A 22,279-nucleotide genomic window follows, 5' to 3' on the forward strand; every position below is an offset into this window, starting at 1 on the left:
AAGTTCATGGTTCTGTACTTTGATGGGGAAAGGAGATAGTTATTTTAGTTTCTGTCATCAAGTACCAGCAGTTATTTTCGAACGCACTGCAGTCCAAGGAAAGGGAACAAAACAAAAGACTGCCTGCTAGTGGCTGAAAAAGTAACAGCCCGCACTGCAGTGCAGTGCCTATAATTGTGGCAAATGTACAAGTGCAACAATGAGACACAGTTTTCATAGTGCAGTATTTCTTTTTATCCTTCATGCTTGCAAGCTGCTCTCCATTCATCCTGCTTGCAAACTGCAGCAGCAACATGTCTTTAATATGAGCCAAATACAGTTTCCAGCTGTTGACATGAATTCTTTTTTAGGTCCTGTTAAAAACTCATCCAACAGCGAATCTCACTGTTTTTCTTTTTGCTCTTCTTATATTTCCATTGACTTCTTTTCTTGTTCTTATTTTCACTCATGAATAAAAGTGTTTTTCAGTGATCCTTGGTGTTTGAGATAGAGTAAAATTAATAAAAGGAATTCTTGTCTTGGTGTAACTTACTATATCGTTTACCAGGTAGTTGATCAAAATTCTAATTTTGCATCCCTTTCACTGCATAATTAAAAAAAATTAAAAGTCACCTCTAGGCTCCAGGGTAAAGAAAAGCTATACTACTGTATATTTTAAAAATTGCTGTAGGGTTTCCCTGGTGGCACAGTGGTTAAGAATCTGCCTGCCAATGCAGGGGACACGGGTTTGAGCCCTGGTCCGGGAAGATCCCATATGCCGCAGAGTGGCTAAGCCCATGTGCCACAACTACTGAGCCTGCACTCTAGAGCCCGCGAGCCACAACTACTGAAACCCACAGGCCTAGAGCCCATGCTCTGCAACAAGAGAAGCCACTGCAGTGAGACACCCTTGCACCCCAGTGAAGAGTAGACCCCGCTTGCCGCAACTAGAGAAAGCCTGTGCAGCAACGAAGACCCAATGCAGCCAAACATAAAATAAATAAATTTTAAAAAAATTTTAAAATTGCTGTAATATGAAAATCTTATTGTTCTCATGTAGATTTGAGTCAAGACCTGTGCAAAAGCAATTGTGCAAAACGAAACAAAACCCCCAAGGTTGTAAAATACTCTTCAGCTCCTTCCTTTGGGGATAACAGGTTCATGTATGTAGCAGGTAAGGTAGATTTTGTTCTGGGTGCCATATTCCCTTATCATGGATGTTATTTACACAACTGCTTATCCTTGAGATTTGGTGATTTTTGATAGTATAAAAATAGGTAGTGGACATCATGGGGTAAATAATTGGTTAAAAAATTTTTTTTCTGTATGTTAGAAGTTTTGTTTCTGTTGTCTAAAATTGCTTCCTTTGGGAAGAAATAATACAAAAAGTTGATTATTGTTTTTATTTTAAATCAAAAAGGCTGATTTTGTCTAGAGTTACAAGGGGGTAATGTGAGTAACCTAGTCTAGTTTCAGCTCATCTAGATAGTTTTTTCTGCTCTCTCGCCTCTGGGCTTCTGTCTGAAATGATTTCATTCCCTTCCCCTTTTTCCACATAGCGAACTCATACTTTGTAAATAGTAATAAAACATTACTTTTTTTTTTTTTTTTTTATTTGTTCTCTCATTTCCTGTGGTTTGCTCTCTTTTGTGCCCCAAGCGGAACTGGCTTTGTCTTCTCTGCCTGCTCCCATAGAGCTTTGCATTTACCCCAACTTCAGAATCATTTCACTGTATTACTATATTTACCTCTCATGCCTTATTGCCCAATGCTAGAAAATATAAATTAATGGGAGCCACAAATGTAAATTTAAATATTCTTGTAGGCACATTAAAGAAGTAAAAAGAAACAGGAAAGTTCATTATAATACTGTCTTACTTAATCCAGTGTATTCAGAGTATTATCATTTCAACATATAACCAATGTAAAAATTGTTAATGATAAATTTTATATTCTTTTTGTACTAAGTCTTCAAAATTCAGTGTTTCTTATACTGACAGCACGTCTCAGTTGAGACTAGCTGCATTTCAGATGCTCAGTTCCACAAGTGGCCAGTTGCTGCCATATTGTAGAGTGTAGTTCTAGACTGTGGTGTCCTTGAGAGTTGGAACCATGTGTGGTTTTTGCTGTATTTTCTGGCTACCTTTGGTGCTCATTCAGTCTGTGCTTATGAATGAATAAATGAATGAATGAATGAGTGAATAAAATATACTGGAGGGTTATTGTGTAGATTAATGTCAGAGCCCTAATAACATCAGTGCCTCCTGATGTTATTAGTGCCTCCTAAGGCACATTGACTAAAAAGAAGATCCAGTCTGGAAGGATCCTGCATTCCAGTCCTATGGTAGGACAGCTGGGGGTGGGCTTTGAAGAGATAAGTTGCCAGGGGTTTATTGCAGGAGACAGTAGGAGAGGAAAATAAGACAGTGGCCAGTCTCCATCCATGGTGTACTTTGCAGCTGCTAGTCCGGGATCCAAAGCACTTGACAGCACCTTTCACTTCTACTGGTAGGCTACGCTGCTCCTACCACAGTATTGTAATCAAATTTGTGATCAAGTCCTGTGTGCAGCTTCAGCTTGCTGCTTAAACAGTAAATTGGTATGTTGTGTCAGTTGTATAAATTGATACAGTGTGGCTAGCAATTCGTTACAATGTAGTGAATTGCTGATGTCCATATTCTGTGACCCAGCGCTTATCCATTTAGGTATATACGTCTGAGAAATGCTTCATATGTGTGCAAGGAGGCATCTACTTGCTACTTGTGACGTTTTAAAAAATTAAAACCATGCAAACCGCCTACCTGTCTAATCATAGGAGATCAGACAAATATTTTCGACACATTTATTAGCTCTGTACAGGAATTAAATGAATCCAGTGAACTAGATTTGTATTTCAAATGGAAGGCAGTCAGAAATATAATGTTGAGTGAGAAAAGCAAGTTTTGGAATGCCTATTGTTTCAAAATTAAAAATAACATATCACACAATATACACAATGTTAACATATTTCTCATTGATGCATATGCATGCTATATAAATTTAAAAAACCCAAAAAACTCTAAAGATAAATCCTATGTCCAGAATTGTGTGTACCACTGGTAAGGGGCCTGGGAACAGGTTGGGTCTTCAGAAAGAAATCTAGGGAATATAAACTTCTATAGTTTTTTTTTTTTTTTTTTTCCGTAATACAAAGTGCTGAATTATAGCAATTGGCAATTCTAGATGGAGGTCACAGAGGTGTTATCTTATTCTTTGTTCTTTGATGTATTTTTAATTGTTCTCAATTTCTTTTTTATTCATTCAAGGGATCTATATTCAATTTTTTTGAAAGTAAAAATTTAGGATTACATATGCCAGGGATATTTTTCTTTATTGGTACACACTTCATATGAATTATTTCAATCTTTTGCTGAAAAAAGGATGCACAGGTGGAGAGATACCCTTTTGATGTAACAAGTACAAAAAAGCATTTTATAACTTTGTTCTACATTTCAGGCTAGAATTTTAATCCAGATCCCTACAGGGAAATAGCTAATAAACTCAGTGCCCCACTGGACCTTTTGTACCCTTGTGAGTTAAGATAAAAAAGCATTTTTGAAATCTAGAATAGCCTAAGCCTTTCAAAGATGTGTCAGCTGTGGTGTATTTCTGTTCAGGTCAACAATCACCTACGGAATTCCTGTTTGTGGCTTGAGGCTTGGGGGTAACTAGGAGATTGTGAGTAATACTTAAGGGGAAGGAGGAAATGACCGCTTTAGACTTTTCAGGATAGGGAAGCAGCTGGGAAATGTCCAATTGAATAAATAAACATTCACTGTCATAGGGAGAAAGAACAATCGATGTCTTTTAAATTATTAATTTATTGCCTCTCAGCTCCCAATGCATGCTTCACCATCTGCTCTGTGATAATAAAGCTGAGCCTTTTACCCGTTTCTCCTTTGTGTAGTGAGTGTGATGTTAAGCTGTGTCAGCAGAGGGCATGAGAGAGACATTTCTGGATGAAGGGGCTTCTCTTCCTCATTCCAGCGTCTTCCCAGACCCTTGCAGGTGGCTTCATAGTGAATCCGAAGGCCAGCACCTCCCTGTGAACGGTGTCCCCTCCTCCGCACTTCAGAGGGAGGAGTGCCCACCATAGAGACCTTTCCAGTGTTGTCTGCTTCCTACATCTGGTCTTGCTCTACCCTTTACCTCACCACCTCCACCCGCTGTTACCCCAACCCCTGTTACCAATTTTCTCACATTCAGATTACTTTCACATATTACTTTCTCTGTTTGAGTTACTGCATGGTATCTCCCGATGGGACCCTGATGGATACAGAAGGCAAACTGTGTTTCCTCCAGTTTGCTGAGATCAATACAAATGACTGATATTTAAAAGATCTCTTAGGATCTCTTCAATCCTGTTCTTCGTTTTCTTCTAGTAAGACATGAAGCTAGTTCTGTGAATGGGTCAGTACACGTGAACATCTCTGTGGCTCTTACCATGTATTTCACTGCATTGGAAAAGCGTGTGCATTAAGTTGATATCTGAGGTTCTTTTGTTGTTGTTGTTGTTGTTGTTTTGCGGTATGCGGGCCTCTCACTGCTGTGGCCTCTCCCGTTGCGGAGCACAGGCTCCGGACGCGCAGGCTCAGCGGCCACGGCTCACGGGCCCAGCCGCTCCGCGGCATGTGGGATCCTCCCGGACCGGGGCACGAACCCGCGTCCCCTGCATCGGCAGGCGGACTCTCAACCCCTGCACCACCAGGGAAGCCCCTGGAGTTTATTTTTGTGTATGGTGTTAGGTAGTGGTCTATGGAAGGCAATTTAGCTGGGACATCAGTTGATTGGTAGCTGGGTAGAATGTAGTTTCCGGGTGACAGTCTTGCTTTTAAATTGGAATTTTCGAGAATAGCGATGAGCAGTCTGCCATATCCAGCTGGGCAGCCTGCTGAGGTGTAAGGGGTCCTCCGGTTTGGGCGTCGGGAGTGAGTTTTGCCGAGTACGGGATATTTGCCATTGGCTGTGGACATTTTTGGTTGTCACAACTTGGGTATGACTGGCATCTAGTGGGTAAGGCCAAGGACACTGCTGAACATCCTACAATGTACTGGACGACGCCTTACAACAAAGGCCCAGATTGTGAATAGTAGCAAGGTTGAGCAACCCTGTATTACAACCAAAGGTCTATTATATGTTTCCTTATTCCCTGTGGATTTGAGTAGGCATTTTTGCCATCTTTTCCCTAAAGAATGGCCAGTCTTTAGTAGAAATTTAATGATTAAGAATGCACTCAGCCTTTATTCCTAACAACTCACGTTAGGACAAACTTGCGTATGCTAGCTTAATTTATAAGACCCCGTTTTTCTATGCTGCTTCCCTCTTGGCAGTTTTTACACGTGATGAGCTTTACTCATCTTTAAGAAAAATTTCCCCATGCCACTTTAGGATAGACAGGCAGTTAGATGTTTGGTTGTTCTTAAGATTTCTTAGTAATGAGGTATTTGATGTCACTAAGTGTTAAGGCGGTACCTGATTTTAGACTTTATAAAGAGCATCAAAGATGACTAAATGTCACACTTTATCTCCATAGCACATAACTCGGAGAGGAGGAGGTAGAAGGTGGTAGAGAGAAAGGGTAATAGAATTTACACAGCAGCATTTACCTAAAGGTAATGAAAATTTTTCGTTACATGGCGTGAACTAGCCCATTAGGGCTAGCATGGCACTGTGCGTGTAGAAGCTCAATATAAATACCATTTGCTTTTTATTTGAAATGAGGATAATTCTGTGTTACTGACTTAACTAAAATTTAAAGAGTATTCCACTCACTGTTTGTGGGATATTACAAATAATGTGAGCTCTCTTAGTAATTGCACATAAGTATACTGTAAGTTAAACCTCTCATCTAAAACTCTGAAAGAGTTATCTAAACAGCAATTCATTATGTATCTTGGTACTCCTGTGAGCAAAGTAAATTGTTGCTCTCTCAGAGAGCACATATTTCCACGAAAGGCTTTGAATGAAAGTTTTTCCCCATGAAATAACATCTCCATAGGGAAAGCATGCTAATCCGTCTGTTAATAACCATGTCCACGGACTGATTAATTTGGATCATAATCAAGGCTTTGCAGGTGAGAGTGTGTACACATAATAAGCCAACTACCTACAAAAATATATACCTCCTTTTAAGGCCTCGATGCAGTATAGACTTGAGGCACAATAAAGTAGTATTCTCCAACCAAGAGGAAGACTCTGTGTCTTTGAAGTAGAAATTAGTATTTGGGTTAGTTAAGGCTCCTTCAGTTTCAAATGGCAGGGAGCCCAACTCAAACTGGCCTGAGCCAAAGAAGGGAACTTGTTAACTCATGTATAGGGTTGGCCAAAAAGTTCATTCGGGTTTTTCCATATCGTCTTATGGAAAAACCTGAACGAACTTTTTGGCCACCCCAATAATTAAAAAGGCTATTGCTAGGACTACGGAGACTCAAGCAGTACTCTTGTCTCCTAGTTTCACCTTCCTGTATTGGCTCCATGCTCTGGGCTGTTATGATAGCCCATCATAGATCCAAGCTTACAGTCTCTCAGGTGGCAGGACAGCAGAAAGGGGAACCTGGGAGGTCTCCCTAGGTTTCATTACCTTTGATTGGATCACATCTCTGTCTCTGAATCAGTCCCCCCAGGCAGGAGATGTAACAGCATGAACTGAGCCATGCGCCGAATCTGAATTTGGGTGTAGATTTAACGCCACTTATGGGCTGCGAGTGCAAGAGCGGCGTTCCCTTGAAGAAAATTAGTTATACAAAAAATAAATCTTTGTCCCAACCCTGTCCTCTTCTGCAGGAGTACCACTGTAACCATTTCTTGTGCTTAAAATTGTGTCAATGTAAAAATCAATACCTTTATTACTGTATATATAGTTGATAGTATCTTAGATGTATTTTTCCCTTGTTTTTATTGTTGACCAATATATTTAACACTCCCCAGTTGTGAAGGTCTCCAAGGAAGATCCTGCAACTTCTCTTTTAAATTACAGAAATATCCTAAACAGACATTCTGTTTTGTATGAAGTGTTTAAGAAATACTAAAAGTGAACACCTAAATGTGTTTAAGGATAATAGTTCATTAAAGGAAACCTTCCATGAGTCCTTATATAAAATATATTTCTTATTAGGCTTCATGATACGGTTGAAGTTTTAACATGGCAGAGAATAGTTACAGGTCAGTGTTTTTAAGCAAGAGATATTTCTGGAAGAATTAATTGATTTAGACCTTCTTGGCTGCTGTAAGTATAAAATATGAAGTACAGCTTTATATTAGTATTGTCTCTAGTGATGAAAATTGGTTAAAAACACTTATCTTCAGTGCAAAATGGATTAAAGACTTAAATGTAAGACCTGAAAGTGTAAAACTCCTTGAAGGAAACATAGGGGAAAAGCTTCTGGACACTGGTCTTGGCAATGATTGCATAGACCTGACGTCAAAAAACAAACAAAGCAACATTAGACAAACAGAGTGATATCAAACTAAAAAGCTTCTGTACAGCAGAGGAAATGAGCAAGAGTGAAAAGGCAATCTACAGAATGGGAGAAAATATTTGCAAGCCTTATATATAATAGGGGATTAATTTCCAAAAATGTAAGTATCTCCAACAACTCAGTATCCAGAAAAAATATCAAATAACCCAATTAAAAATTGGATAAGGAACTGAATAGACATTTCTTCAAAGAAAACTTGCAAATGGCCAACAGGTATAAGAAAAGATGCTCAACATTACTAATCATTAGGGAAATGCAAATCAAAACCATAGTGAGATACCTCTTTAAACCTCTTAGTTTGGCTATTATAAAAAAAAAAAAAAAAAGACAGCAGGTATTCGTGAGGAGGTGGAGAAACTCAAACCTTACTTCACATTTGGTAGGAATGCAAAACAGTGCAGCCGCTATGAGAAAGAGTATAAAAAGTTAAAATAGAACTACCATATGACTCAACAATCCCACTTCTGGCTGTTTATTCAAAAGAATTGAAGTTAGATGCTTAAAGATATAGCTGTACTTCCATGTTCACTGCAGCACTGTTCAAGATAGCCAAGATCTGGAAATAACCTTAATGTCCATCGATGGATGAATGGAAACATGGAATATACAGATAATGGAATATTACTCAGCCTTAAAAAGGAAGGAAATCTAGCAATATGCAACAACATGGCACAAACTAAAGGACATTATATAATATGAAAGAAGCCAGTCCCAGAAAAACATTATTTCATGATTTCCCCTTATATGTGAAATTTAAAACAGTTCAACTCAGAGAAGCAGAGGATAGAACAGTGGTGGCCATGGGCTCGGGGCAGGGGCAGATGGGGAGTTACTGTTCAACAGAAGTCAAGTTTCAGTTACACAAGACGATTAAGTTCTAGAGATCTGCTGTACAATGTTGTGTCTGTAGTTAATGATACTGTACTATTCACTTAAATTTTAACAGGGTAGATCTCATGTTACGTGTTCTTACTGCAGTAAAAATAAAACAAAAGACAAACCACTTAACCTCTGTAATGCCTGATAGTGAACTTTCTGATACCCGAGTAATTGTGTCTGTCCTCACATGTTTAATAAGTGATTATCACTTCTTAATAAAGAATGTGTACTTGTTGGTAGACTATTTCTGAGGCTAGTCCAGAAGGTACCCCCCCTCTTTTTTTTTCCAGCCACACTAGCTCATATGGGTAGAAGACTAGAAGTTGGGAATTATGTGGTTTACTGTTGCTTCTAAGGCAGGGAGAGAATCCTGGCTTAAATCAGTAATAGCAGTAGACTAGATTGATTTCAGGTACACAAAGACTAGTTATATCTTTGGAGTACTAGGAAAGAAGGACCTGTGTTAGAAGTAAACAGGATCTGGCTAACTGGAGGTATGTAGCTGTCCAGGAATTCTGTAAGACATCTTGTACATAAGATTCTGGATCTTTGCTTTCCTCCAGATTAATGTAGGCACCTTCAACTCAATCCTGACCAAGTCTGTCAAAATATTTGATTCCTTCTCCTAATAATGGGATTGGATCTGAAATTATTCTTGTTACCTTATATGTATTTTCCTTTTTAGTTACTATTATTGGTTTTAAAATGTTAATGATATAATTCATATTTCTTGTAAAAATATTTTTAGCAGCACAGTGTTTAATGCAAGAGTGAAAAAGTCTCTTCCATGATCCCATGCCTATTCCTTATAAATAATCAAGGTTAAAGAGTTCATTGTGTGCAATACAGAAGTGGTCTTGGACTTGGATTAGCAAAGTAAGAAGACATGATATGCTTTACCCAACACTAAGTTTACTTAGCTTTAAGGAAGAGTTCAAGACAGGTAATAAATATTGATTGTTAGCAAAAATAGTGAACATCTAGTTACTTCCCAGGAGTGACTTTCAAACATTCTGGTCACTTCTTGTTTGGTATGCTTTTGATCAGGGAAGACATTGATTCTTGGATCTCTTGAGCTGTTATGCCTTGCTGTTGTTATGAGCTTCCTCAGGTTCTACGTCTAGTGTCCTTTCTCCAGTGTGGGTGTCTCTTATTAATGCTGATCACTGATTACTTGGATAAGCATTCTTGACATAGTAACCTTGGTACAATTCTTAGTTTTATTGAATTAGGCATACTTCTATATATTCTCTGAGTGGCTGTTGCAAGGAACATTTGACCAAAAGTTAAAGTTTTAAATAACATATCTTATAAGAGATAACATATAAATACATATAAGAGCTACTTTTTTTTTTTAATGGTTCCATACAAGGGCCTTGATATATTTTACCAATATTCAAGTGATGACCATTTAAGTTTGCTAACAGCTTTTTCAGGATTACACATAATATCACAGTGACTATCCTTGTACGTACGCCCTGGTGAACTTGGGCAAGTTTTATAGAGGCTACATAGCATTTCTGGATCAAAGGACACACACATTGAAATTTTTATAAATCTGCCGAACTGTCTCTCAAAATTATAATTTTATCAGCAGCATGTAAGAGAATATGTTTCCCCATGCTACTTCCTTCTGGTTTTATCTTTGTTGTCTCTCTCCAGTTCCTGAAAAATTTTGTGAGCTTGGTAAAATATATATAATACTCTATTTTGCATTGGAATCAGCACACTTGGGATTAGCTCAGTCAAAGTACGAATAAGTGGCTGATCCAGATTGGAATCAAAATCCTTTATGTCTAGTGTTCTTTCAGTTGACTGACACTGAAAAATGTTTCTTTGATTTTACTTTATTTTTTCTTACATCTTAATACTTGAAACCAATATAATAGTCTACTTTTCAGAAAGTCAAATCATTTCTGTCCAACTTTATTCAACAGAAATGAATGAACTAACCAACTAACCTCTGATTGTGAGTGGAGCTCTTCATTATTTGTCAGTAACAGTAACTTATGCCAGGTTAAAAAAAAATATTTAAGATGTATTTAGTATGCTTATTGGCAGTACCAATATATAAAGTTGATGTAGAGATTTTAGTGTATTTTAGTCTTAGGCTGTTTATCAGCCTGATGCATAGTAAATAACTATTCGACCATTGAAACTGTAGTATTTGATAAATCTGCAAAAATTTTGCTGTATGAGCCAATGACATTTTTACATTAAAGATAACTCATGCAGTAACTTCTTTTCATTAAAGCGTGGGACAATTTAAATGATGATGGAGTGAATATATTTTTGAGGCTGATTCGTGATTTATCAAAAATATCTTATTTGAGAGTGTCCTCTACTACTGATTTTTTTAGTTGGTCACTCATTAATAGTGATTTGTTTATTCAGCTTTCAAATCGCTACCAATGAATTCATGCCAACATTATGTAATACATGCTTGAAATTTTGTTTTCCAAATGAAATTTTATTTAAGTACATGGAAAATATTTCATTAATAAGATTTAAAAGTGGTAGAGTATATCTTTTTTGTTAAGCTTTATAGACAACAAAACAAAATAGTTTTAGGGACAGCCTGGAGCTTGTTTTTTCTTTCAGATGGACTGCACCCCAATCCCAGCTTCTAGGTAATGAAAGAGTGGTCCATAGATTTCATCACGATTATTTTAACTCTTTTAGCCATTTAAAACAGGAATAGATGTGGACAAATTTACTTCCTAAGACTTAGGTATTTCTCTTTTATTAAACTGCTCTAAAAATACCGATTTAAGTCTGGATGTGAGAAATAACAGGCAGGAGAAAACAAATTTGGATTATCAAAGTAACACTGATTTTAGCTGAACTAGAGTTAATAATACACAGTTTTAAAGATTTGTCCACTGAAATTAGTCTCTCCTGTCCCAGTCCTCCCATTGTGTTTCATTGCTTCTGTCATAGCCCTCATCAGCGTCTACAGTGCAATGTATATATGTGCTTCTCTTTCTCCTTTTTCCACAATAGTGTGAGCCTGGAGAACTAGTTCTTTCTGTTATTCATCTTTCTATTCTGTTTAGGGCCTGCCACATGATAGGTATAAATGTTGAATTCAACTGATATTTGTAAAATAACAGAGTGCGAAAACATGACAAGTCATTCTATTTGATAATCCTTGGCCACTACTTCTAGATTTTCATTTTACTTCAGTGAATCAATTTTACATGAAAAGATCTTACATAAAAAGATACAATAGACTTGTTAATTTTGTTTACAGAGAAATGTTTTATATGCTCTGAGGGTAATTACTGATAGTTTACCATCTGTTTCTACTTATCAGTCTTTTCCATCTCCCTATTCATTTGTTCTACAGCATCTTTTGTATGTGAGATTCTCTCTCCATTTAGCTTTTGATGTTTTTTAACTTTTAGTTTTTGGTATTTAGGAAATATGCAGAATATTTTGTGATCTTCTGCAGGTTACGTTTGTGGTATAATTTGAATTTGGGTCCCTTTCCTTAAAGGGAAATACATGTTGTAGGTAATTGGTAAAATGAGATGTCCCTCTTAGAGATCTTGTAAAAACTCTTACTTTTGTTTTGTACTTTTTAAGGACCTTAGGCTTTTCTAGAAAAACAATGCTTTTTAGAGTTTATTTTCATTCTAACAGGAATGGAGGAAGAGGACTAATGAATGCTTTGGTCTGTTGAATGCTTACTATGTTCCAGTATTGTGATGAACACTATTATAATTATTAAGTCATTAATTGCTTAATAACTCTGTCAAAGGTGATACTATCACCATTTACAGATGAAGAAGCTGAAGCAAAAAAGGAATTTCTTTTTTTTCCCCCCACTTGGCCTCTGTTTTATTTATGATATAATATAGGACACAGAAAACTATTTCCCGTATATCATTGATTAGTGGAAAATTCTTTGGGACCTTTACTCATGCCAGTACGGTCAATTAGCTATCTTTTCCAATATTCCACCTGTTATTAAACACCTAGAAATTTGGAGGTAGATTTTATAAACACTCTTTTAGATGTGTAGCTAAATTTGCAAAAAGGGAAGGTGATTTCATAAGTGCAATAAAATGAAGAAGTAGGTCAAAAAAATAGTTGTCTCTTGGTATCCGTGGACGATTGGTTCCAGGAGCCCCTGAGATACAAAAATCTGCAGATGCTCAAGTCACTAATATAAAATGGTGCTGTACAGGATTTCAGCCTCCTTCCACAGATTCAGCAGGGGACCAAATTTGAAACCTTTGGGTATGGAGGGCCGACTATAGTTTATTTCTTCTGAAACTGCTGGTGTCCAAGGTCTTCGCTGATTTTTAGGACCTAATGATTGGTTTTAACAGCTATGTGGGGACAGAGGCAAGGCTTTGGTCTGTTCAGGGTGAGGAATTAGAATCTGAGACATCTCAGCATTCAGTCTTATATCGCCCAGGATTTAAAAAAAAAAGTTTGATTTGAAACTATTAGGTAAAGGATATTTTTTTTTTAAATAAAGGGATGAATTGATGCTAAGATACTGACCATTTCTAGGAAAATTAGAAGTTAGAGAAGTAACAACGACAAAAATAGTAGACCATGGACTAAGAAAATTTCAAGGAATGATTGACCAGCAGCATCCAATCCTAGGGTGATACTAGGGGAAAAGCACAGGAAGCCAAGAGATAAAAAGGTCCAGTTAGAGAGGCAGCTGGGGCTCTTTTGCCTTATCTGATTATCTTAATGCTTCCCAAGTTTCAGTCAATTTTGTACCAACTTCTCAATTTTTACAGTCACATATATCTAGATTATTAGTTACTTCATACTTTAAAATAAACTTATGTTATGCTTATGATTTATTTTTAAAAGAAATCTTTCATATCACAGTAAAATATGGACACCCTTAATACCTGCCATAAATAGAAATTTTCTATAAAAATTAATAAAATAAGGGAGCAAGGGACTTGCCTGGTGGCACAGTGGTTAAGAATCTGCCTGCCAACGTATGGGATACGGGTTCGATCCCCGGTCCGGGAAGATCCCACATGCCGCGGAGCAACTAAGCTTCTGTGCCACAACTACCGAGCCTGCGCTCTAGAGCCTGCGAGCCACAACTACTGAGTCTGCGTGCTGCAACTACTGAAGCCCGCGTGCTGAGAGCCTGTGCTCCACAACAAGAGAAACCACCGCAACGAGAAGCCCGCGCAGTGCAACTAGAGAAAACCCGCGGGCAGCAATGAAGACCCAATGCAGCCAAACATAAATAAATAAATAAAATAAATAAGGGAGCAAAGTTATAAGCTATGTCCTGTTACCTGTTTTTGAGCCCGAGGCCTACCTTCTGTTATAAAAAAGGAAAAACAAGCTTTAAGAGTTACTGAAAACATCAGATACAGTCTTCCCCATTATTTAATAAGGGGAATTGGAAAAGACAGAAAAAGGAAATAGACTTTGTCTTAGGTGATTCTGTCTCGCTTGTGTGTGTGATGTGTAGGATCGTTTTTAGTACCAGAAGTGTCGCTGGCTGAATGTGAAATGACCCAAGGGGGGAAGCCTGAGTGTCTGTGTGTGCGTGTGTGTGTCTGAGTGCCTTTTAACGTTCATCCTTTGAAAGATACTGCTCTAAGCTTCCTATATTGAAATATTCTTTGCTTTTTTCTTTTTGAAGCTCTTTTAAGAGCCTGTGCTGATGGAGGTGCCAACCGCTTATATGACGTCACGGAAGGAGAGAGGGAAAGGTATGCTTTCTTTCAGCCAGTGTCTGTTGTATCATTTCTGCTCTTGAGCTTGTTTTTTTCTCTTCTTAGTAAATGGTGACTGTTCATTTTCCTTCAAATTTTTTTTTACAGAAGACCACCTCAGGGAGAGAGCTGCTTAACCATGTTGTATTATTTCTTTGTTTTGAATGCTATCTGCTGGTAGAAATAGGCCAATCTTATTCTTACTTTTTTTAAAAAAAACCATTCTACTATTTCAAAGTCTCATTAAGTAGCATTATCAAATATCGATATTTGTGAGGACTTTGAACATTGACTAAAATAATGGTAATTTGAGTTTTTATTCAAACAGTTTAAAGGAATACAAACTGATCTCATAAAAGATACATACTGCTGTAGAAGGTTCAAGATTTTTATATTAGCATTGAGTAAAACTCAATATAATTTAACTTCTGAGTTATGCACACATATTTTTAAGAGATAAATAATTTATTTCTTAATGATTTGTAATCTGTGCTCTCTGGTTTTCCTGATCTTTGCATGGTGAGCTATTTTTAGATGTGAGAATACGTTTGATGAAAGCACAGTTTAAATCTAGTTCATTGCCAGCATGTGTATAGTTCATCCTCTTGGCAAACACAAGAATTTATAGTCTAGATATAAGTAGACTAGCTATGAAATTCAGTTCTACTTCTACCATATGTGTTATTAAATGTACTGAAATGTTTATAGTTTGAGAAATCACCTCCTTGCTGCAAAAAATAAAAATATTTGATGCAGCATACTGCAGCTGTGAATTTAAATACATGTATTTTGAAATGATGTAAAATACATCTTTATGGCATCAAAATTTTTTCTTCACATTTTTAATATTGGAGGTGTTTTTTTGAAAGCAGCTGGTTGCCCATAGGAGGAAGGCATGAGATTGGGCATGCCTGGATGCATTATCAATGAATATAGCACAGTGACAGCTAGGAAGACGATTTAAATTCTTAATATTTTGTGCATCTTTATTTTTAAACTTTATGGATTCCTCTGACTGTATTCTCGAAGACTTGACATGGACAGTGTGTGAAAAAATACTCAAGGATGTGTATAGATGTGTCTGGGCCAGTTGCTTCAGAGAGGAGCATAGTGGCCATGTGGGCAAGATATGAATTGGGGGCTGTTTGTTTCATGCCTGTAGTCTGCTTAGGGGCCAGCAATCTGGTACTGAATGCTTTTTCTCTTTGTGGTGGGTGTAGCTCATGAACATAATTATATGAACCAGAGCTGTGAAAGGGTATTAACACAGTACTTCCCAACTCTTCCTTGATCATAAGAACTATCTAGAATGCCTATGAAAAAAATAGATTTCTGTACTGATTAATTTTATTGGATTGGGCTGTGGCCACTAGCAAGAAATATAACATCCAACACATTTAGTCGCATTTGAAAGTAGTGTACATCGCCAGATTTGGGAATGGGTGCCATTATTTTTGCCCAAGTTTCGAAATAATCATTTCTTATCACATTTATAAGTAGTCTCACAGAAATCTTCCAAGAAGATTTATATGATTTATCTAGCATCCGTTTGTCCATATATGAAGATGTTTAAGAAGAAAATGTATTTGTTGTTGATTTTCGAATTGTAATAACATGTTTGCCGTGATGCATAGTCTGATGCTTAAGGACGTGGCTGGCTCCGGTGAAGATAGAGTCCCTAATAAGGAGATGAGTGAAGCTAACTGCTTAATGTGGGAATTGAAGTCTTGGAATAAATCTCATTAAATCCAAACGCTACCCAGTTAAACTAATTGGACATAGGTGACTAAACATGGTTCCTATGAACTGTATTTTTAACAGAAAGGCTTTACAATGGAAATGGAAAAAATATTCATGAGTTTTGAAAAGCCAGGTTAGGGTTGTGGACCACTGCTTCGCTTGTTCTTATTTTTTTATTTATTCACTGTGCTACTCTACAATGTAATACCTTATAATTATGCAATAAAACATGAATATGTAGAGAATCATCTCCAGTTGAAGAGAAAGTGAGATCTTTACACTAGTGAGTTGGGGGAAACAAAAAGAAATAAATAAAATTATCTGTTATTGGGACTTCTTTGGTGGTGCAGTGGTTAAGAATCCGCCTGCCACGGGCTTCCCTGGTGGCGCAGTGGTTGGGGGTACGCCTGCCGATGCAGGGGACACAGGTTCGCGCCCTGGTCTGGGAGGATCCCACATGCCGCGGAGCGGCTGGGCCCGTGAGCCATGGCCGCTGAGCCTGCGCATCCGGAGCCTGTGCTCCGCAATGGGAGAGGCCACAGCAGTGAGAGGCCCGCGTACCACAAAAAAAAAAAAAAAAAAATCCGCCTGCCAATGTAGGGGACATGGGTTCAATCCCTGGTCCAGGAAGATCACACATGCAATGGAGCAACTAAACCCATGTGCCACAACTACTGAGCCTGTGCTCTAGAGCCCATGAGCCACAACTACTGAGGTTGCGTGCTGCAACTCCTGAAGCCCAAGCACCCTAGACCCCATGCTCTGCAACAAGAGAAGCCACTGCAATGAGAAGCCCACACACTGAAATGAAGAGTAGCCCCTGTTTGCTGCAATTAGAGAAAGCCTGTGCGTAGCAACAAAGACCCAGTGCAGCCAAAAAAAAAAAAAAAGTTATTTTTTTCCTAAGTAGCAAAGAGTTGCATTGAGTTCTGCCATTTGGAGTTCAGAAAATATGACTAATTTTTCTTGCTCAAGTGAACGTAAGCTCAATGAATATAAAGTCCCTTGTGCCTAGAAAATTGCCTGAGGATATTAGATACTCAAAAAATATTTGTTAATTATTTGATTACAGTTACTCTGTTCTCTCTCGCCGTAAGGTTTTTTTTTTTTTTTTTTTTTTTGTGATACGCGGGCCTCTCACTGCCGCGGCCCCCCCCTGCTGCGGAGCACAGGCTCCGGACGCGCAGGCCCAGCGTCCACGGCCCACGGGCCCAGCCGCTCCGCGGCACGCGGGATCCTCCCGGACCGGGGCACGAACCCGCGCCCCCCGCATCGGCAGGCGGACTCCCAACCACCGCGCCACCAGGGAAGCCCTCGCCGTAAGGTTTTGAGTGACTTTGATGACTTGTGTATTTTCAATATCTAGATTACCTCTGCTCTGAGAGCTGATAGGTTCTGATTCGGGTGTGTGTTCAGTCTGTACATCAAACTGAGGCAGGGTGAAGACCCAGTCAAGGAGACATAGGACGGGCACCGCCAGCGATATTCGGATCCTAGCTGTGGTCGTGGACTTGAGAGTAAAGAGGAAGACACTTTATGGAGACTCAGTCTTTGTACTATACTCCTGTACTCTTAACTGACTGTTTTCCTAACCCCAGATGTCTGTTTCTGTTTTTGGAAATGTGGGGTAGTAAGTTTGGGTATCAGATGTGTGGGCTAATACCCCCAATTCTACAGCTCCAGCCTGATACTGACTCAAGTCTCATGTTTATATTCTGGTAGGGGTCTGTGATGAAAAAGTCCTTTGGTGGGCTCACTACATCTGCCTCCTGTCTTCTCCCAAGTAGGTAAAACCCACAGTTGGTCAGAACCAGGATGGAGAAGCCTGGCCCCATGATCAGAATAATCACAGGATACAGAGATGAGGGTGAAAAAGTAGACGAGACGCAGGGTAAGATTCACTAGGAAGATTTTATGGAGCAGATTTTTTTCTTGCTCATCATTGATAGGCATTGGAGGTTTGTTTTGTTTTTCTAGCGATGATTTTATTGACACTGTATTAGAAAAGTGTGAACTGTCCACAGCAAAGAATATTGCATGATTGTTACTTGCGTGTGTACTAGGTAAATAAAAGGGACGATGGGGGGTTATGCACTCCCCGCCCTGCCCGCAACCACCATTGCTCTCCTCCCTCGCCCCAAGTTACTCCTTTTTCTGCATCTTTAACAGATACTGTAAGAGAAGAACAGTTGCTGGCTCTAGTCAGTTTTTAACCAGGGTCTGGAAAGTTGTCAGCTATGACAGTAATTACCAGTGTTTTCCACCATGATGAATATTAAAAAACAAACATACAGAGAAGTGCACCCGTTATAATGATACAGCTCAATGAATTTTCACCAAGGGGAGCACAGCAATGTAAACAGTACTGAGATCAATAAGTAGAGTATTATCCCACCATTGCCGAAGCCTTCCTCCTGCTCCCTGCCGTCACCAAGCTCCCCTCAGAGGAAACTACTCTCTGACCTAATTAATGTTACTTTGGGGCTTTATAAAATAGAATCATAGTATATTGCATTTTGAGTGGATGGACATTTTGGGGGATAAAGACTCCATAGCTCTCTGAATCTGAAAAAATGATTAAGAAACATTGCTGGAGGTTCTTACAGGAGAATTATAGTCACACTAATTATGGTTAAGAGATAAAGGAAGTAATTGAATCAAGAAGAGAATAAGAATTGTACAGAAACAGTCACAAAATCGATCATACAACATAAGTAATCTGACAATATGGGAGAAATAATTTATATTGATCATTAAAAAAAATAATGCCTTTAAAGGTAGGTAAGCATTTTTAAACCCTGTTCTAGTAGGATCTAGTTAAGGTAAACTGACTAAAAAAAAGAGAAAGCTTTGGAATGAGATGCAATCTCTCTAGAATAACCCAATGGCAGAAATAAGAATGTAGCATTTAACTCGTGATTCATTCATTCATTCATTCAAGCATTCATCTATTACCTTTTACAGTTAGATATTTTGATGGTTACTGTGAATATATAAATAAGTAAAATATAGTTCCTGCCCCCAAGAAACTTACAGTATAATAGAAGTATAGTGGGAAGCGGCCGCATAGCACAGGGAGATCAGCTCGGTGCTTTGTGACCACCTAGAGGGGTGGGATAGGGAGGGTGGGAAGGAGGGAGACACAAGAGGGAAGAGATACAGGAACATATGTATATGTATAACTGATCCACTTTGTTGTAAAGCAGAAACTAACACACCATTGTAAAACAGCTATACTCCAATAAAGATGTTAAAAAAAAAAAGTAGGAAAGAGGAAATTAGCATTCAGAGTGGTAGATTATAAAGCACATAATGCAAAAGCTCTAGTTCTGTGTGGTAGGTTCTATGACAAAGGAAAGCATGGGTGTGGATCATTAAACTAGAATGGGGGTGTTAGAAAATATTCTGAGGATCCTAATGGAGTGTGAAAGGTTAGTTAGGGCCCCAGAGTGTGGTGTGTGTGTGTGTGTGTGTGTGTGTGTGTGTGTGTGTGTGTGTGAAAGGTTAGTTAGGGCCCCAGAGTGTGGTGTGTGTGTGTGTGTGTGAGAGAGAGAGAGAGAGAGATTGGATTGATTGATTGATTGATTGATTACTGGGGAGAGGTGGAGTGTTTCTCCTTTGTCTCCTGGATGAAATCTAAACTCATTATGGTGAGAATCAGGGTGTGGCTTTTGCTGATGTTGTCAGCTGTGCCTTGTCTTCTCCCAAGTCCTTTCTCCTCACTGCCTGTGCCGAGGGCCCTTTCTCAGGCTGATGTTCAGCTTGTTCACATTGGTACCACCCGTAATCCATTCTGATTGTCTGGCAGTCCATTCTGATTGGTCAGAGCTTATAGATCCTTTGCTGTACTGATGTTCAGATGGTTTTAGTAGCATCTGCTAGTGTTTATTGGTTTTGTTTTTTGTAGTAAAACTATCCATGCAGCTGTGCTCAATGAAATGCTATCTGCCCCATGAGGGCTCCCTCTCCTTCCAGCCTGATGGGACTTGGACATCTCTTAGATCTTGTAATACTTTTAAATTTACAGTGTTATATTCACATTTTACCTTGATTTAGAGCTGTAAAGACGTATATCTTTTACTAGGCTGTAAATTTCTAGTGATCTATTGTCCTTTAACTTTGCATTATACTTTGTAATTATTTACCTTCTCATTTTACCTTGTGATTTAGCTATGTGTAGATGTATCTTATCTCTCTCATTAGGTGGTGAACTCCTGGAAGGCAGTGATTGTAATTAATCATATGTGCCGTATAATATCCAGTACCCTAATGAGCATCCAAGAATTTATTGAATTAATGATTTTTCTTTGATATCTTGGCAGAAATGTCACAAAGACGAAGGTTTTTTTTTTTTTTTTTTTTTTACAGCCAGGGTTTCTAAGATACAGTATCAGGTACTAGAAGTATCTTGATGCTAGAGAAGAAACTTCAGGGATATATATAAATATAAATATATTTTAATATTATTAGCATGTATAAACCATAAATGTCTTATATCTAAAAAGATTATCCATTTTTTGTCTGAAATCATGAATAGTAATATGTCCCACTTATTTCCAGAATGTCTTATATTACACTGTATTCTTCTTTTATGTAACATTTTAATTTTTTTTAACATCTCTATTGAAGTATAATTGCTTTACATTGTTGTGTTAGTTTCTGCTGTATAACAAAGTGAATCAGCTCTATGTGTACATATATCCCCATATCCCTTCCCTCTTTCGTCTCCCTCCCACCCTCCCTATGCCACCCCTCCAGGTGGTCACAAAGCACCTGATTTCCCTGTGCTATGAGGCTGCTTCCCACTAGCTACCTATTTTACATTTGTATATTGTATTCTAACTCCTACTTAAATGACTCTTTTATCATGAAACTAAGGTCCTTACCTTTGAGTTTATTGGCATTTTGATGCTAAATGTGAGAGGTTTTCTTTTTAAATTGTGGTTCTGTGGGACTTTGAGAATCTGAAACTCACAGCATAATAGTCTGAGAAATGGATATGAATTTTGGTGTCATTAGTGTGTAGGAATTCGAAATGGGGGGAGTGTTGTTTTTAGATTAGTTTTCTCACAGTAATTGATGAATATAGCATCCTGACTGGGAAGTCCTAAAGAAGATTATTTTTATATAAACAATGTTCTAGTGAGCTTAGTTGGTTAAGAGTTGGTCTTCTCTTTCATTTAAAAGATTAGCACCCAACAAAAATTCCCTGAATTTATACAAATGACCATTCAATTAAACATGCATTAATAAGGGGTAGGATGAGGATGACCTGGGTGCTTAAATAGAAAAGCAAGATTCATTCTTGATTTCTTAATGCCTCTCCATTAATTTTCTCACAGTTAAGATTTCAGACTTTCTAGCTTTATATATTCTTGCAACTTTCTCATCACAGATTAGTACTATTACCAAACCAAACTTGGGTCCACTTGCCCGCCATGCAGCAAAGCCAGACCACTGACACAGGGTTGTGGTGAACGAAAGTACAGCGTTTATTGAGGGTGCCAAGCAAGGAGAACGGATAGCTCATGCTAAAAAGACTTGTAACTCCCCGATGGCTTTCAGGGAAGGGTTTTTAAAGTCGACCCTTGGGATGAGGGCTACACAGGCATGCCGTTCTTCTGATTGGTTGGTGGTGAGGTAATAGGATGATGTTTCGGGAATCTTAATCATCAACCTCTGCTTCCAGCCAAGCTGGGGTCCAGTGCTTGTAGTCAGCAAGTAGTCACCATCCTCCACCTGGGTTGGCAGAAGTCTTATTTCCTGTAGAACAACTCAAAGATTTACATCAGGTTGTTATGGGTATCCCTTGAGGAGGAACTAGGACTCTGTTTTGTAGCTACACTATTGTTTCTTGACTGCTTTTCCTTTGTTTCTGCATTTCCTCACTTCGCTAATTAGTTACCACTTTGGAACTCAGGGGGAAGGCCTCGGAGACTACAGCCCTTTTCTACAAACAAGAAATGGGGGACACAGAGGGGCGTTTGCACCTGGGAGGGCCCTGCAGGGTCCTGCTCAGTTTCAATCCCCAATTTTCTTTGATACTCCTCAATCCTGAGGGGAACCAGGGGTGGGACAAGAAAGGGAATCAAGTTTTGGATAAAGAGGTTAATCGTAAACTGAGCAGAGAAACTGGGTTTTAGGGGGACTTGGTTTTAGTACCACTTTTCAGAGTGACCCAGTGGGAATAAAGGATGATGATTTTAACTCTATCTGTAAAGCTAACTGTGCCCCAGCTAAACCACTTTCAAAGTATAATTTAAATAACTGAGTCAAGTGGGAGGCTAGCTCTTCTTACACATTAGCTTCTAAAGCCTTTATCAATATAATTAAACCAGGCATCTGGAAGCAAGTTATCTGATACACCCACGAAGGAATCAATGACTTGTCTGTCTACATATGAGTAACTTTAACAATTTGTGCTCTCACTCCCTTTGCAGGCAGGTAGCATGG

General features: G+C 38.5%; 1 protein-coding gene across 6 annotated transcripts in view; it reads left to right on the forward strand.

Annotated features, from left to right (window-relative positions):
• Positions 1 to 22,279, forward strand: part of TPK1 (thiamin pyrophosphokinase 1) — a 342,946-nt gene that overhangs the window by 109,640 nt on the left and 211,027 nt on the right. For all 6 annotated transcript variants that reach the window (XM_059073509.2, XM_067041648.1, XM_067041651.1 and 3 more), the window contains one exon: positions 14,014 to 14,083. In XM_059073509.2, coding sequence (XP_058929492.1) covers positions 14,014 to 14,083 — 70 coding nt within the window. The remainder of the gene's footprint in view (positions 1 to 14,013; positions 14,084 to 22,279) is intronic.

This window comes from Kogia breviceps, chromosome 9, assembly GCF_026419965.1.
Source record: "Kogia breviceps isolate mKogBre1 chromosome 9, mKogBre1 haplotype 1, whole genome shotgun sequence".
In the NCBI taxonomy this organism is placed as follows: domain Eukaryota; kingdom Metazoa; phylum Chordata; class Mammalia; order Artiodactyla; family Physeteridae; genus Kogia; species Kogia breviceps.